General features: G+C 44.2%; 1 protein-coding gene across 1 annotated transcript in view; it reads right to left on the bottom strand.

Moving 5' to 3' along the window:
* ESM1 (endothelial cell specific molecule 1) overlaps positions 1-18,452 on the bottom strand; it is a 30,409-nt gene that overhangs the window by 8,727 nt on the left and 3,230 nt on the right. Inside the window, exon 2 of the mRNA XM_069748439.1 lies at positions 1,199-1,354. Coding sequence (XP_069604540.1) covers positions 1,199-1,354 — 156 coding nt within the window. The remainder of the gene's footprint in view (positions 1-1,198; positions 1,355-18,452) is intronic.

Genomic DNA, 18,452 nt, shown 5'->3' with positions numbered 1-18,452 from the left:
GTGCCATATACGGCACATGGCGGGAAGCGGTGATATTAGTGATGTATACAAAGTAAACATTGTATGACCAAGGTGTAAAATTGAACAATGCCTCTGGCCGACCAGAGTGTAAAAGTAAACAGAGTCCAACAAACTCAATGCTCTGTCCATGTCCTAGGTAAACTATTCAGGACCAATTAACCTGCCCGAATATTACATTTGTAATTGTGTAAATTTTCATGAACTTATGTGAGCTTTTTTGTTCAGAATAGTCACTATTTTTTCAAACATAAAAATATTTTTCCACTAAATAATCTGATCAAGTTGCCCTTTTTCCAAAAATGGTTTCATGGCTTCACATATGTCGTGCATTGCTGACATTGTGTTCATGCTTCTGTAGTGGAATCAAAGCTGAACATTTGGATCCTGAAAAACGCAGCAAAAATGCAGAAAAAAAGTGCAGAAAAAAGGAGCAAAAAAGCATCAAAACCTGTTTTTCTTAGCAGCTTTTTTACTGCCTAAAGAGAAGGTTGTGCTTGAACATAGCCTAAGTGTCATTTCAGGAGAACTTGCAGCAGTTTCTCTTTGAAATAGTGTTGTCCTTTAACATACACACCTTTACAGACAAAGATGGGGTAGATCACAAGGAGACACTATGAGGCTGCCGTCACACTAGCAGTATTTGGTCAGTATTTTACATCAGTATTTGTAAGCCAAAACCAGGAGTGGGTGATAAATGCAGAAGTGGTGCATATGTTTCTATCATACTTTTCCTGGTTTTGGCTTACAAACATTGATGTAAAATACTGACCAAATACTGCTAGTGTGACGGCAGCCTGACTGCTATCGAGAACACTTTGTAGGAGATTACCGCCAACATCTTCCTATTAGTGATGAGTGAATATACTCGGTACTCGAGATTTCTCGAGCACGCTCGGGTGTCCTCCAAGTATTTTTTAGTGCTCGGAGATTTCGTTTTTCTTGCCGCAGCTGCATGATTTACATCTGTTAGCCAGCATAAGTACATGTGGGGGTTGCCTGGTTGCTAGCGTGCTCTAGAAATCTCGAGTAACGAATATATTCGCTCATCACTACTTCCTATACATACAAAATGGTGCTCTATGCTTAAAAGCAAAAAGTGAAGCTGTCTCCCATAATAACTCTTCAGATTTCAGTCCTCATTAGACATAGTATCGGTGTATTGCAAGGGGGAACATACCAGAAGATGAAGAGGGTCGTCGTTTGTTTGGAGGTTTGGCTTCAGTCAACTGGAAAAAAGGAAATTTCATGCATTTCCCTGTCACACGGTCACATATTCCAGAAGGGCAGTTGCATGTTCCTCTGCAGTCCATCCCATAGGAGCCATAAGAACATTCTGCAGTAAAGCAAGAAGAAAGTTTCAACATTGTATTTGTCACAAAATTAATTCATTTGGGCATCGGAAATTATGATACCAAATACCAATGTAGTGTTAGGTATAATGCGGAATCTTGGTCAAACACACTGCAATGTCTGCAGAGAATCAAATTCACTCTCTATATATTTATTGGACCACCGAATAGGAGATGATCTGCAGAACTTGGCTGCTGGTCTAAATCTAAATCACATCAGTATTTGGTGTGACAGTCCTTCACAACAGCATCAATTCGTCAAGGTATAGTTTTGAAGGAACTCAGAAGGGAAGTTGTTCCAAACATCTGGGAGGACTAATCAAATTTTTATGTGGCTTCTGAAAATTATTTTGTTTCTTCATGTAATCCCATACAGACTCAATGACATTTAGATCATAGCTCAGTGGGGCCGTATTATCACTTCTAGGACTCCTGAAGCAGTAGCGTAGCTATCAGGGGGAAAGAGGCTGTGGTCGCCCCAGGTCTACCCCTAGCTATGCTACTTTTAACTGTATCGGCATGCCCAGTGCGCCAATACAGTTAAACTCTGCAGCAGAGCAGGGAGACCAATGGCAGCAACGCAGGTGCTATTGGCCAGTGATTCGTGGGTCCCAGTGTCAGCACTGGTACTGGGTCCTCCGCCCGTCATCACAAGTTCAACTGCATCGTCGTCCTGGATGCTGATACTGTTGAAAGCAATGATTGTGGAAGGAGAATCAGCCGATGCTTCCTTCTTCATCATTATTCCCCAGTGTCTGATGTTAGTATTGTGGTTTTTTTTTAAATTAATTAGTAAGAACATTGTGGTATCCATAACAATGTATGGAGGACTATGGGGAGTGCATTATATGGTATGGAGGACTATGGGGAGTGCATTATACTATATGGAGGACTATGAGAAGTACATTATACAGTATGGAAGACAATGGGGAGTGCATTATACTATATGGACTATGGGGAGTGTACTATACTATACAGAGGATTATGAGGTGCATTATTATATGTAGGACTATGGGGAGACCATTATACTATATAGAGGACAATGGGGAATGTATTACACTATAAGGGGGAATACGGAAAGTGCATTATAATCTCTGCAGCCGAGTCCTGGCTGAAAGAAGTTGCCTGTCTGGGCCAGATGGAAAAGACAGGAAAAGTGAATGACTGCAGCAGAAAGAACGTTAATTGTATGCAGGCTTGGACTGGACCACAAGGTAACAGGGGAATCCCCCAGTGGGCCCCTATGTAGATCTGGGCCCCCAACCCCACTGTATGGGCAGTACTTGGCAAAATACACTTGATTCACTCTGTACAGAAAAAAAGCAGCATCTCATCATTCATTAACCATGCTACCTAGTTTATGATTATATAGAGATTTAGGTAAATTTGTGAATGAAGGTAGAATAATATTTGCATGCAGGTGAAAAGTGCCCCCCCCCCAAAGTCAATGTTACTGGTGGGCTCTTGTCACCCCAGTCCGACACTGACTGTATGTCACTATTTGTAATTGTATGGTAATCTATTACATGTTCTACAGCACTGGTACAGTATCTACCACTATATGGAGGTAATATCCTCCACTGTTAGGGTCCACCACCATTGTTGTAATCAGGATTACCTGGTTAGGGGCCCACTCAGAATTCTCCCCTCATCAAAATCTTAGCTACACATACGTGCTGATGATGGTTCTTAATGACATTGACTGTGTGTTTGATGTTATTGCCCTGTTGCGGAAAAAAATTGGAGCCAATCAGATGTCTCCCTGATGGTATAACATGACGCATAAGTATCTGCCTGTGCAGCTCAGCAATGAGGACAGTGTTAGTCCTGGCCAAATCCCCATCTCCATCTGCTGAAATGCAGCCTAAAACTGGCAAAGACCCTCCACAATTTTTCACTATTGCCTGCAGACACTCATTTTTGTAGCACTCTGCAGACCTTTGTCGAACCAGCTGCCTTCTATTACAACCAAATATTTCACATTTTAACTCATCAGTCAAGAGAACCTATTTCCACATTTCTGCACCTTAGTTCCTTTGTTTTCATGCAGAGTTGAGTCAATTGACCTTGTTTTCATGTCTGAAGTATGTTTTTGGTCACAATTCTTCCATGAAGATCACTTCATGCCAGACTTCTCCAAACAATAGATGGTGGTACCTGCATACCCTCCGATTTCTTAAGAAGGTAAGCATGATGTCATTTCATCTGCTGCCCTAAATTTTTCTATCTCTCAGGTTCCAGAACTCTCACTGACCGAGGAGTTGCGCTGTCAGATGCACAATTTCTTCAGGGCTATGAGGATATTTTTTATGAGCCTGTACCTCAGGCGATGCGTCCATAATTCATAATTTCATGTTGTAGACAGTCCGGCTGGGGAGACAATAGATGTGTCCTCCTGTAGCCTTCTGACATGTATACTTTAATGGAGCCCCCAGGCACCTCCATGCCCCCTGCTGACGTGGCTTCTTAAGTCAAGCTTTGAAGTGCCATCTGCCTGCTACACTGGTCTCAGTCCATTACCATACTAAATGGTCTTCATTCAAGTAGGGAAAAGGTGGGGGCCAGGAGTGCTCATGCCCCTGCAGATGTGTGGCCAGGTGAATTCTGATATGAGACAAAATGGAGTCAGGCCAATCTCTGATAGGAGGCCAGCATTATGCCCCATATCAAAGATGGCGGCTGTTCCCTCTTCACACTTCCCTGCTTTAGAGGGCGCTAGGGGGTATCAAATTCATGTGTTCCCTCATGCGCCCTTCCGCACCTTCTCCTTGCCGGGACAACCCATCAACGTTGCCATGGTCTCTGCCTCTTCGGTGGAGAATGGTGAAGTGATATTGCTGTAGAGCGAGGCTCCAGCGTAGTAACCTCCCATTCGTCCCAGAGATAGTGTTTAACCAGCTGAGGGGGTTGTGGTCTGTTTCCATGGTGAATTGGCGACCGTACAAGTATGGCTGCAGACGCTGCAGGGCCCATACAATTGCCAGACATTCCTTCTCCATCGTGGAATAGGCTGCTTCCCTCGGCAGGAGCTTCCGGCTCAGGTACAAAATGGTGTGTTCATGACCTGTAGTGTCGACCTGGGTGAGCACAGCACCGAGGCCAAAGTTGCTGGCGTCGGTCTGTCCTACGAACGGCCGTGTGAAGTCGGCTGCCTGTAGTACAGGAGAGCTAGAAAGGGCTGTTGTGAGTGCCTGGAAAGCTGTCTCACAGGCAACTGTCCAGTCGACTGCAAAGGGCAGCTTCTTCTTGGTGAGGTCCGTCAGGGGCTTGGCCATGGTACTATAGTGTGGAACAAACCTCCTATAGTACCCGGTAGTCCCCAAGAAGGACATCACCTGCTTCTTGGTCCTGGGGGAGGGCCAGGAGGTGATGGCATCCACCTTCCCGGGCTCTGGCTTCAGAGCTCCCCCACCTACCCGGAGTCCCAGGTAGTGGACCTCACTCATACCCAGCTGGCATTTTTCCAGCTTAATAGTCAAGCCTGCTCGCTGGATCCACCAGAGCACCTGCGTCAGGTGCTCTAAGTGATCCTCCCAGGTGGGACTGAAGATGGCAATGTCATCCAGGTATGCGGTCGCATACCCTTCCAGTCCCTCGAGCAGCGTGTTGACCATCCACTGAAAAGTAACAGGGGCATTCTTCATGCCAAAGGACATGACTGTGGACTCGTACAGTCCAAATGAGGTGATAAAGGCAGAGCATTTCCGTCATCGATGTGCAGCATTGGGTACGCATCGGTGACCGTCACAGCGTTGAGCCCCCGGTAGTCCACGCAGAACCGCGTAGTTCGGTCCTTTTTAGGGACGAAGACTACAGGCGAAGCCTGTTGGATGCTGGGATCACCCCCAGCTTCAGCATCTCATCTAACTCTTGGCGCATGTGCTGCTGCACCTCGAGAGAGACCCGATATGCTGAACACCGAATGGGGGGTGATTGCTGGTGTCTACCTCATGGATGGCTGCCTCAGTCTTTCCGGGCAGACTGCTGAACAGCTCCCAAAAGGGGTGTAGGGTGACCCCCAGCTGGGAACGTTGGTCCTCCGAGAGCTGGTGGCCAACCCCCACTCTTGATGGATCCACCCACCTTGGCTTTGGTGAGCAGATCCATGAGGGTTTCTACCTCACCTTCCTCGGGAGGTTGCACACTGGGTGGGCACAAGCCTCACGCTCATGATGTGCCTTCATCATGTTCACATGGAAGGCCTTCCTCCTTCTACGGCGTAGTCCAGGGTGACCAGATAGGTGACGGCGTTGAGCTGCTGGTGCACGAGGTATGGACCCTCCCAGGCCACCTGAAGCTTGTTTTGTGGGACGGAGACCAGTACCCACACCTTTTGACCCTCTCACAAGCATTCTGGTCGTACCACAAATTCTGGTCAGCTTGGGCCTGGGCCATATTGTCATGCACCAGCTGTGTCAAGGCCGTCATTCTGTCCCGGAAGCACACGACATACTCAATGACCGACACTCCAGGGGTGGATAAATCTCCTTCCCATGCTTCCTTCACCAGAGCAAGGGGCCCTCGTACACGTTGCCCATGCAGGAGCTAAAAGGGGGAGAACTCCGTTGAGGCCTGTGAAACCTCCGGGTAGTCAAATAGGTGTGGGAGATACCACTCCCAGTCTCTCCCGTGGGAGTTGACCAACATCTTAAGCATCTGCTGTAAGGTGTCATTAAACCGCTCACACAGACCATTGGCCTGAGGGTGATACGGGCTGGCTACCAGATGTTGCACCTGTATCTGCTTACAGAGAGACTTCATCAGCTGTGACATGAACTGGGTCCCTCGGTCGGTGAGCATTTCCTTGGGAAACCCCACTCTGGAGAAGATCTCCAGTAAGGCAGTGGCCACTTTGTCAGCCTGAATGGACGACAAAGCTACCGTTTCAAGGTACCGGGTGGCCTAGTCCACTACCGTTAATATGAAGCATTTTCTGTAATGGCTGGGAGTGGACAGAGGTCCAATGAGATCCACAACCACCCTCGAGAAAGGCTCTTCAATGATGGGCAGAGTTACCAGTGGGCTTTGGGGCGCCGCCCCGCCTTCCCAACCCTCTGACAGGTGTCACACGAACGGCAGTAGGCAATTACCTCGGTCCTCATTCCAGGCCAGTAGAAATGCTGCACTAGCCTGGCCCTGGTTTTAGCTATCCCTAGGTGTCCGGCCATGGGTATCTCGTGTGCTCTCCGCAACAATTCAGCCCTGAACAGATAGGGTACCACTAACTATTGGTCCCTGGGCCACACCTCTGGTGAACCCTGCTGGACCGTTACCCAATACAGCTGTCCCTGGTCCCAGACCACCACAGTGGTCTGACTCCCTGGGAGGCTATGCCGCCAGCTCCTTGAGAGCTTTCAGGCTAGCATCAGCTTTCAATACTGCCTGAAATCCCTGACTCGATGTGGCAAGAATGGACGACACTGCCACATCCGCTGTCAGCTCCCCGGGATCTGTCTCCTGGCCACTGTCTGACTCGGCAGCCACTTGGTCGGAGAGGGGGAAGCCTTTGGACCTCTCCGAGGCTCCTTGGGCTTCGGCGCTCCCATTCCTGGTGACAGCGGCCACGACCGCTGTGCCCAGGGGTAGCGCCTGCTTCCCCTCAGCTCCTGACCAAGTCAGCGGGTCAGGCAGACTTCCCTAGCCTCCTGACATCCCGGGTGTGGGAAACTCCTGCCCTGGGGTCTTACCTGGTGGCTCCTCTCCTTTGATGCCCCCTCCCCCCATGGCCTGCTCCTCTTCCTGAAGAGGCCCTAGACTCAACAGGTTGGATTCACTTAGGGGCCCTACACTGCCCATAACAGCCCCTCCCTCCACCTCTGAGCTCTCCCCTAGAGCCTCCTCACCTGTCCTTACTGTGAGCCCTGTGTATGGGGTGTCAGTGCATGGATTACCATCAGGTTTCACTCCCTTCCCCACTGATGGAGGCACATTCAACACATCAACATCGGCATTCACAGTAGAGTCATGACATTCTTGGGGAGCCAAACTTGGGGGTTCAGTGACCACATACTGAGACACTAGCCACCACAAATCGGTTCCAAGTAACACTTTGGCAGGAATATTTGGCGTTATTCCCACTTCCCACATTCCCCTCCCAGCGCCCAAGTCCAAAAACACCTTTACGTTCCATGCCTCCAATTCCGGAGACAGAAAGAATTTTCCCCAGTACCAAGTCTTGAGGGGACACCACCTCAGGAAGTACCAGGGTTCGTTCAGCGCCTGTGACCCGCAGTCCCATGACCACTGAGCGGCCGATGGTGACGGGTTGGTAATTGTCCAGGGACCTGCCACACATAAAACAGTGGACGGTTTCTGGGACAAGGATGGGGCCTTATGACGCTGGGGACATGCAGCCTTGAAGTGTCCCAGCTGGTTGCAGTGATGACAACGTCTGGGTTCTGCGTCTGGCCTGAAGAGGGCAGCAGGGGGGTACACCCCTTACACTCTGGAGGCTGGGGAAACATATTCAAGTTTGGGCTTACCCCCTCTCCAGGTGCTGCTGGCAGGCTTCTTCGGCTCAGGTGCCCTGTTATTGGAATACTCGTCTGCCAGGGTAGCTGTAGCAGAAGCCCCCTCCGGCTTCCGGTCATGAAGGAACTGCTGGAGGTCTTCTGGGCAATTCCACAAGAACTGCTCCATGACGAACAGTTCCTGGACCTCCTGGCGGGTGGTGAGCGCTAGTCCAGAGGTCCAGTGCTCTGCAGCTCTCAGCAACGCCCGCATTTGGTTGGTCCAGGTGTCCTTTGGTTCCCGCTGCAGGCTCTGGAACTTCTTGTGGTCGGACTCCGGGGTGAGATTGTAGTGCTGGATCAGGGCCCGCTTGATGCTGTTGTAGTCCTGCTCCACCCCGGCAGGTAAGTCCCCCAAAGCTTCCAGGGACTTACCCCTCAAATGGGGGGTCAGGTATCTTGCCCACTGATCCGGGGCCAGATGGTGTTGGAGGCAGGTCCTTTCAAAGGCCAGCAGGAAGGAGTCCAGGTCTCCATCCTTCTCAAGCAGAGGGAAGTCCTCGGCCCGGACTTTGGAAGCCTTGGACTCTGGTGGTGCTGAGGCATCCAGCGGGAGCCTGTGTTGAGCAATCGCCAGTCGGTGCTGGTGCTCCACTGCTCTCTCTGCCGCTGCTTGCTCCGCTGCCCGCTCTGCAGCTTAACGGCGTTCTGCACGCTCTCACTCCAATGCTTCATTCTGCACGCTCTGCCTTCGCTGCTTTCTCTGCAGCTGCCATGAGTTTCACATAGGCATCTTTGTTACACCCCTCGAGACGTGCCACTGCCGCTGCAACAAGGGCTGCTGATGTGGACAGTCTGTGGCGGGTAGGTGGTGGGTAGTCCCCTGCGGTACTAAGCATGGGTGGCTGGCTCCTTTTGGAGTCTTGGCTGAGCTCCCCCTCACCCTGAACTATACCGTCCACCACCACCTCCTCATAGACCATAGCACTGGCCTGCACCCTCCCCGCACTCCTGGTGCCATCCGCCATCTTTGGAACCTCTGGTTACTGACACAGCTGTAACCCTGACCTTGCACACAACTTATTTTATCTACACTCTGACCGTCTAGTGCTGGGCTGATCTTAAGACCCCAGCAGTGAAAGTTACCGCTGGTAGTCTTTAGTGTATGGGAGTAGGGGTCCCACGCACACTATCACTCTGATCCCACCTCGCTGTCACCAATGTGAAGGATACTTGTTTCTCCCACGTCACCAATCTGAGACATAACTACACAGGCACAGCTCTCCGGTGCCCCATTTGCCTCTCAGGTCAATAAGGGAACTGCACCTAGAGCAAATGTCCACCGGGGAGACTGTACTGTTACCCACAGTAAAAATATACCAAGAGTTGCAGTGAGAGTAAAATATAACAATAATAGTACAAGGCTTAGAGGTATAAGGCTGGAGGTCAATTTACCAAGTTGAAGGTCGCTTGTGGAGGCCGGTGAGCTCTGTGTTCCACAGGTACAAGACTTCTAGTTGCCGGGCAGCCCCCAAAAAGCATGTGCTTGCTCCCCTCTGGCTGGCATATGCCCTGTTCCTTATTTCATCATCATCTTCTTCTGTTGTGTCTGACCCTCCATGTGTCCTCAGCTCTTAATCCTTCTGTGTCCCTCCCCTAGTACCTGGGTGGGCTAAACAATCTCCACCCTTCAGCTTCCCTGCAAAATCTATTCCCAATACCAAATAAATGGAATAACTTCTCTCGGGATGATCGGATCAGTACACAGGCGGTATCAGCGCATGTGGTTTGTTCTGCCAGTCTTACAGGGATCAAAATTGGACCCATTTGATCGCTGTGGGAGGCTGATCTCTATATATCAGGTTCCAGAACTCTCACTGACCCAGGAGTTGCACTGTCAGATGCACAATTTCTTCAGGGCTATGAGGATATTTTTTTATGAGCCTGCACCTCGGATGATGCATCCATAATTCATAATTTAATGTGTAGACCGTCCGGCTGGGGAGACAATAGACGTGTCCTCCTGTAGCCTTCTGACATGTATGCTTTAATTGAGCCCCCAGGCACCTCCATGCCCCCTGCTGGCGGGGTTTCCTCAGTCAAGCTTTGAAGTGCCATCTGCCTGCTACATTGGTCTCAGTCCATTACCATACTAAATGGTCTTCACTCAAGTAGGGAAAAGGTGGGGGCCAGGAGTGCTCATGTCCCTGCATACATGTGACCAGGTGAATTCTGATATGAGACAAAATGGAGTCAGGCCAATCTCTGATAGAAGGCCAGCATTATGCCCCATATCCAAGATGGCGGCTGTTCCCTCTTCACATGAAGTTTATATCTGGAAAAGAAACCAAGAAATATCTTGCAGAGATAATAGACTTATTTTAATGAGGTTTGGAGATACAAAACGCACACAAAAAGCACTTATGCTAAAAGAGTCAGCTTTACGGATACTGACTGCTCATGTGATTTTTCAGGGGAACTATCAGATTCATCAGCTGATAATCAAAGTGAAAAGTGATAGTATGACCAGAAAAAATACAGTGCATAATAAAAACTCAACCAAAAGAAATTTTGAAAGCATGGATCTTTCAAAAAAATTAAAAAGAAAAGGTGGAGAGGTAGAAAACACAAGAGAAAGAAATACACAAGAGAAGAAAAAACTGCACAAGAAATAGTTGATAATTTATCAAGCTACAACATGAGTGACTGGCAAATTTCCCTTCTATCGAATGGTGTTAACTTTTTCCCAATGAGTTTGATGTATTTAACAATTCCTAATATGAATAAATTTGCAAGGTCATTAACTCTTTGTTCTCATTTTGAAGATAATACAGGATCAGACATGGAAGGAAACACAGCAGTGTCTATGGATTATTTTCCACCAATTTTAGACAATTCATTTGAAGAACCATTTGCATTGCATAACCTGTGATAATTGTCTAGCAAAGGACTACAGGATACTGTTAATCTGAATCCGCTTTTTTTCTACAAATAATGAATATTTCCACCCTATACATTGACGACCACCAATTCTAGACACTTTTCAAGAACTAGTAGAACTGGAATTGCATAAACTTAAAGCCTCATTACCGTTGCAACATACAGTAATTCTTCAAATTTAACCAAACATGAAAAATTAATTATAGGAGATTTACGGAAGAACAAAGATCTTTTAATCCGGTGGGCGGATAAGGGGGGTGCTATAGTTTTGATGAATGCAGAGTTGTATGAAATATTAAACTTAAAAATGTTGCAAGATCCAAAATTTCCCCAGGAATTAAGCTGTAATCCTACAGGAAAAAGTAAAATCATATTAGATTTATTGCTCAAAGAAGGCCAATCTACGGTAGTACCGTATATTCTCGAGTATAAGTCGACCCGAGTATAAGCCGAGGCACCAAATTTTGCCGCGAAAAACTGGGAAAAATTATTGACTAGAGTAAAATTCGGGTATGCTCCTCATCCCCAACCTTGTATACTTATCTCTCTGTCCCTGTCCTTGTATGGATGGCTATCCATCCCTGTCCTTGTATGCATGGCTCCCCATCCCTGTATGCATGGCTCCTTATCCTCGTCCTTGTATGCATGGCTCCTTATCCACCTCTCCTTGTATGCATGGCTCCTATAAAAAAACACATCCTACTTACCTTTCTTGCGTGCCCTCGCTGCATCTCGTTCTGATGCCACCAGCTCTTCCAGATGAGTGATCATGTCTCCCTGCTCATTAAAATAATGAATATTCACTCCACGCCTATGGGAGTGGCGAGGGGTGAATATTCAGTACCTTAATGAGCTGAGGACAAGTGATCGCTCTGCCGGAAGACTGGCACCAGAAGGAGATGAAGCGAGTACACACTGGGAAGATAAGTAGGATGTGTGCTGGAAGCCGGCAGCTGTGGACAGAACTACTGTGCGCACCATAAGAGAAATGAATATTCACTGCCAGCGCAGTGAATATTCATTTCTCTTTAGCAGCAGACACAGTTACAGCCGCAGCCGCCGGCTCCTGCCTCTGTGACCCCCTGCTCCACCACCTTCCCCCCCCACCATCTTTCTAGGACAATGACTAGTGTATAAGTCGACGGAGGCGTTTTCAGCAGAAAGAAATGTGTTGGAAAACTCAGCTTATACACGAGTATATACGGTATTTAATGAAGTAGAAAAACTTAAGGTAGAATGTCCAATAGTACCTATTTTTCATTTACTATGAAAAGTTCATAAAGAAATCTTCCCTTCCCCACTAAGACCAATTGTAGGTGGGATAGGTAGTCTGAAAGAACCCTTAAGTTCCTAGGTGGATTTGCATCTTCAATCCTTGGTGAGAAGTCTCCCTACTTATTTAAGAGATACTAAGCATGTCATTACTTCTTTGGATAGTAGAGTGGCCTAGTGGATGTATATGGCTTAGCTGTGATGTTATTAATTTATATCCCGCATGATAAAGCATGTTTGGTTCTACAGAGACATTTGAAGTTATATAGCAAATACTCAGCTGGCACACAAACATTTATAGTGATAGCAGTGGGATATTTGCTTCAAAATAACTATTTTTCATTTAACAACATCTTCTTCCTTCAGAAACAAGGCACCCCTATGGGAGCAGGCTTCTCACCCCTTTGGCTAATATCTACATGTCATATTGGGAAGAATTGTATGTGTTTTCAGATGCCAATCCCTATTACTCTCATATCAGGTGGATGGGTTATTTCATTGGTGACCTTCTCCTGATATGTGAGGGGGATTCCATCTTAGCAGCAGAATTTGTCAGTTATTTGAATAACAATGACATTTCTTTAAATAACAAATAAGGCACAATTATTACGGTTTCTCCTTATAGAAAGAAAATATGTCTACAAACTCTACATTGCTAGCCACTTCTTGTCATTCCAAACAGGTGATCAAAAATATCCCTGTAGGAAAATTTTTTACGTATGAACAGAAATACATCTACATAATTGGTGGTTCTATGCCACATGACTGCACAGGATATGACATAAAAAGCTATTCAGTGTTAAAATAGTATGCAATTAATAAGGATTAAATTCCAAAATGCGTATGCTAGATTTGCGCAATTTTTCTACCCATGCACACTGGTGCGACTTTTTAATTCTTCAATAAAGACTTCTGAATTTTATTCAACACGTTGGATATTTTTCTATTTCTACAAAAACCAATAGGTCATGTATAGTATTGCTTACCCATGATAAGGGAGGATTAGCAGAAGCCCGCCAGCCCAGCCCCGACGCGCGTTTGGCATGTAGCTCTCGCAATGAGAGGTGTAGAAATAAAAAGTCTGCAGTTACCTTCTGTGACTGCAGACTACTGAATTTATTACAGTGTGCAATGCGATTTGCATACTTGCAGTCATGTGCCGACTAGACTCAATTCTCTTTTATTGAGAGAAGCTGAATGAATGTCAAAAGAGACCACATATGACTGAAATTAGGTAAATCACATACATGTAGTCACCTGATCACCTACACACACATGAAATAATGTGGAGTTGTAAGAGTGTGTTCATCTTGCACTGTTACGTGTTGGTAGTATGAAGTCATAAATAGGAACTGCAGACTTTTCATTTCAGTCCAGACAACCAGTTTAAATCTAAGATGTTGAAGAGTTGTGATCAGAGCTAGCTCTATTTCCAGCAGTGAGACTTTGAAACTTCATGACTTTTTTTTAACAACGATTTACTGGCAATATAACACTATTGTTGGAGACAGAAATTGATGCACTATTAAAGGGAATCTGTCACCCCAGGACGCTATTTTTATGGGCATACAGCTAATAGAAATGCTATTCTAGTCTTACCTGTATGCCTCATAGTTGCTGTCTAGATGTGGAGAAATAGACTTTTATTTCATTATGTTAATGATTTCTTCCAGGCTCTGGGGCGTGAGGTGCCTGGAAGAAATCCCTGGCTCCACTCTTCATTATACTATCCTCCCTCCCATGCACGTCACACTGACCTGTGATGTGCAGTTGTGGTGCTTGAATCCCGCACCTGGCCCCTGCACTCGCTTGACAATCTGTGCCTTTTCCTTTTCTCTACAGTCAGTGTATTTAGCGTTCTTGTGCCCTGGCGCCTGCGCACAAGAACTGGACCATAGAAAGGAAGAAGGTACAGATTGTCGAGGAAGTGCAGGGCGCAGGTGCGGGATTCAAGCAGGGCGCAGGTTCGGGATTCTTTTGCTGCCCAAAAAGTTGCTTATCAACAGATTAAGAAACTGGCAGACTCCAAGGATGGAAGGCTTATGACTGTTACTAAAAAAAAGGGGCGCTATATACAGTTTATGAACATTCGTACAAGTAAACGTGAGCTATTACCCATCAGAAGAGCAAAATACTCATTCAGCGGGAATTGGATCATTTACGCCAGGACAAAAATCATCTTTATGACAGCACAAAGCCCAGTGTGAACAAAAGAGTTTCTGCCAATAATGTGATACTGTACTGTATACAGGGACAGAATAATCTAGCGATCGTTCTGTCCCCATCATTTTTTGTCAGCGGGTAAACAAGATCCGAGCAACTTGACTATAGTCGATCGTGCTCGTTTAAAGGTCTGAAATCGGCTCTTATAAATGCACCCTAATTGTGTCTGTGTGATGGTGCAATATGTTAGCATTTGGGGCTCCATGTTTTATTTTTGGACTATGGTCACACTTTGTCTAAAATCCTTTTTAAGAACACCAGGGCGGCGGTGCTGAGCAGCGGGATTTGAACAGGCAAGTAAAACTTCTTTCTTTATTTTAAAAGTATCCCCAACTTCTGCCACATTTCTCTTTCTCTTTAAAAATATATTCTATCATCCACAAGAAAACATGCAGCTATATATTGTAGCTGTCAGTGGAGCCGCCTCTGAACCGAGCAAAGATTTATCTGTGACCTGAATCAGCGATGTGCTGCGTTAAGAGGAGATCCTGGATGAATGAGTGGTGAAGAGGAAAAATATGGAAACAATTACACAGGTCCATTTTCTTGGAACTGAACACCATGTTAGTCAGCTGGCCCAATTCTTCATTCCTCCTATGTCCCCAGATGTTGTCGTCAGGACTTGTGTCGGGACAGCTAAACCCATAAAATAGTTCATTTACTTTTCTAGATATAGTGGTTTGTAGAAATAAGGAATTCTGCTGGACTAATATATCCAGTGTATGTGCGCGCACTGGGAACAGCATGTACCACACACAATGGGACCTCACAAAGCCGGGATTATGTCTTAGAAACAATGACTCATTTGAATATTACTTTAGCAGCATTTCCTCCGGATAATATAATGCTCAGTAGTGTAATAATGTAGTTGTCTGCTCTCATTTTCTTATTTTGGTTGCATTTTATAAAATCAATTTGTTTAATATACTGTATATGTAATATTTGTCTATCTCAATATCTTTCTATCTATCTATTATCTCTCTATTATCTATCAACTATATATTATCTATCTATCTCATATCTATCTATCTATCTATCTATTATCTATCTATCTATATATTATCTATCTATCTCATATCTATCTATCTATCTATCTCATATCTATCTATCTATCTATTATCTATCATCTGTCTATTATCTATCTATTATCTATCATTCATTACCTAGCTATCGATCTATCATCTATCTATAGATCTATCTATATATTATCTATCTATCTATCTATCTATATATTATCTACCTAACTATCATCTATTATCTATCTATCTATATATATATATATATATATATATATATTATCTCTCTTTTATCTATCATATATCTATTATCTATCTGTAGCATATCTATCTATCTATTATCTATCTATCTATTATCTATCTATTATCTATCATCTATCTTTTATCTATTTATCTATCTATCTATTATCTATCATCTCACTGGTCAACAGCATTTTTGGTGCCAAAGATATTTCATCGAATTTAGGGTAACTTTGGGCTGCTGATTCTGAATATGTCATCAGTTTTGCCAGATTGGCTCAAGTTTTTGAGATTTTTGGTATCTTATTTATAGCACTTGTTGGTAAATGCGACGCATCATCTCATTAATTTCTTTGGATTAGTACTTGAACTGAGCAGTTCTCAATATAGTTTTGTGTTAATTAGTGTTCTAAAAGTTTGTTCATAGCTTGATTTTTGCACTAACTTTATGTTGTTGTCTGTTTTCCAGTGAAAAGCATGAACTCATCAAGAAGAAGTTGTCTTAACGATCCAGACTCATTCTGTTACATTTGTGGTGAATACACACTGCCAAAACATAGAAGAAACATAACAGACTTCGTAAAAAAAGTGTATTTTGCCTATTTTGGGGTTATGCTTGGGGACCAAGACAAGTTTTGGGCACCACACATAGTGTGCAAAGCATGTATCGAATTATTACGAAAATGGAGCAAAGGACAAAGAAAAAGCTTCAAATTTGGTGTTCCAATGGTGTGGAGAGAGCAAAAAAATCATCATGATGACTGTTATTTCTGTGCAGTGCAAGTGCAAGGATTCAATAAGCATAAGAAACGAAAATGGGAGTATCCTAACATGGAATCTGCAAGAAGGCCTGTCCCTCATTGTGAAGATGTGCCTGTACCTGTGGTTACCATGTTACCTGACCTTCCCCCACCTGATGATGATGAAGTGTGTATTGGCAGTGTGTATTCACCACAAATGTAACAGAATGAGTCTGGATCGTTAAGACAACTTCTTCTTGATGAGTTCATGCTTTTCACTGGAAAACAGACAACAACATAAAGTTAGTGCAAAAATCAAGCTATGAACAAACTTTTAGAACACTAATTAACACAAAACTATATTGAGAACTGCTCAGTTCAAGTACTAATCCAAAGAAATTAATGAGATGATGCGTCGCATTTACCAACAAGTGCTATAAATAAGATACCAAAAATCTCAAAAACTTGAGCCAATCTGGCAAAACTGATAGCATATTCAGAATCAGCACCCCAAAAATACCCCAAATTCATTAAAATATTTTGGACACCGGAAAAAAATTTTTTTTTTGCTGACCTGTGATCTATCAATCTATTATCTATCTATTATCTATCTATTTATCATCCATTATCTATCTATCTATCATCTATCTATAGATCTATCTATCTATCTATTACCTATCTATCTATCTATCTATCTATCTCATATCTATATATCTATTATCTATTATCTATCTATCTATAGATCTATCTATCTATCTATTACCTATCTATCTATCTATCTATCTATCTATCTATCTATCTATCTCATATCTATATATCTATTATCTATCTATCACCTACCGATTATCTATCAATCTATTTATCATCTACCTATCATCTATCTATCTATCTATCTATCTATCTATCTATCTATCTATCTATCTATCTTTAAATCGCTGTTCATGCTCTAGAAGAAGCCATTATATGGGTGAAACCCTAAGTCGGGCTTAGAGATTGGCATTTGCCAGGAGATGGTCAGTTATGGTTGCTATGTTTTTAATTATAATCAATGTGGTTTTTATTGTTCTTGTTCTAAGTATAATCAATAAATCACTTTTATGTCCTAAGTTTTGGTGGATCTGCACTGTATTTTTGTTATCAACCACATGGCTTTTGATTCTGTATTGTATGAAGATCTAGAATATCGGTGATACCTTCCCTGTCGGAGCTATAATTAGGATGTTTTCTTCCAATAGGTGGCACTAGAGTTCTAGCCCTCTTCCTCTCTGAAGAGACAATTTGCATAATGCTGCGTTGATATGTCACTGACTTGATTAAGGATGGTTTCTGAGGGCTGGAGAAGCAGCAGAAACACTCACTCCTGTGCTACCTCGGGCAGGGAAATGTGTGACCTCAGAAAGCAGCAGCTGCGAGCCAATGTTGTTTCATCAGTATACTCACTTATAAGAAGTGTGTTCTGCTTTTCCCGTGGCCTGGAGCTGTGGTATGTGCTGACCATAAACTGGAGGAGCTCTACATGGTCGGACACAGCCATGACACAGTACACAGCAAGCGCACATTTATAAGAATATTTCTGCGCACAAACATTTTTTTTAACACACACAATTATTCCAAGATCTATTAATTAAAATTTACTTTGTTCATGGGAAAACTCCTGCTTATGTTTGGAGTAAAACAGGTTCAAAAGTGGCAAAATTGTTAATGCAATGCAAATTTGTGCAATAAAAATAGTGACTTTTGGCATGCCAGGGTTAAAGAATTGGAGCCATTCACTGCAGTTTTCTGTAACTGTGTACAATCATTACATCCTGATACACAACCTCTGTACTCTCATTTCATTAGTTGTGGTTTTGTGGTATTACATGACAAGAAGTAGATTTTCTTTGATATGATTCTAGTGTAACCGGTAACTGGAAAGCACAAGTAAGTGTTTCCTATCTATCTATCTAGAAAAACAGACGCACCCTGGAATATTAGGTGCAAATCCCTGGGAACCGAAGGGAAGCGCACCCCATATAAAGTATACACAAGATGTGGGCACTTTATTGACCCCTCTCAAATGAGGTGTTTCAGATAAACTGATGAGCCTTCCTCAAGCATACTTATCTATTATCTATCTCTCTATGCTTGAGAAAGGCTCTCCACGGGAAAAAAAAACGTTGCAATGATGGGCTATTAAATTTGAACACCTTCAAAATCTAA

Source organism: Ranitomeya imitator, chromosome 1 (assembly GCF_032444005.1).
Source record: "Ranitomeya imitator isolate aRanImi1 chromosome 1, aRanImi1.pri, whole genome shotgun sequence".
NCBI classification, from domain to species: domain Eukaryota; kingdom Metazoa; phylum Chordata; class Amphibia; order Anura; family Dendrobatidae; genus Ranitomeya; species Ranitomeya imitator.
The sequence above is the reverse complement of the archived record's forward strand: the minus strand, read 5'-3'. Positions and strand labels throughout refer to the sequence as shown.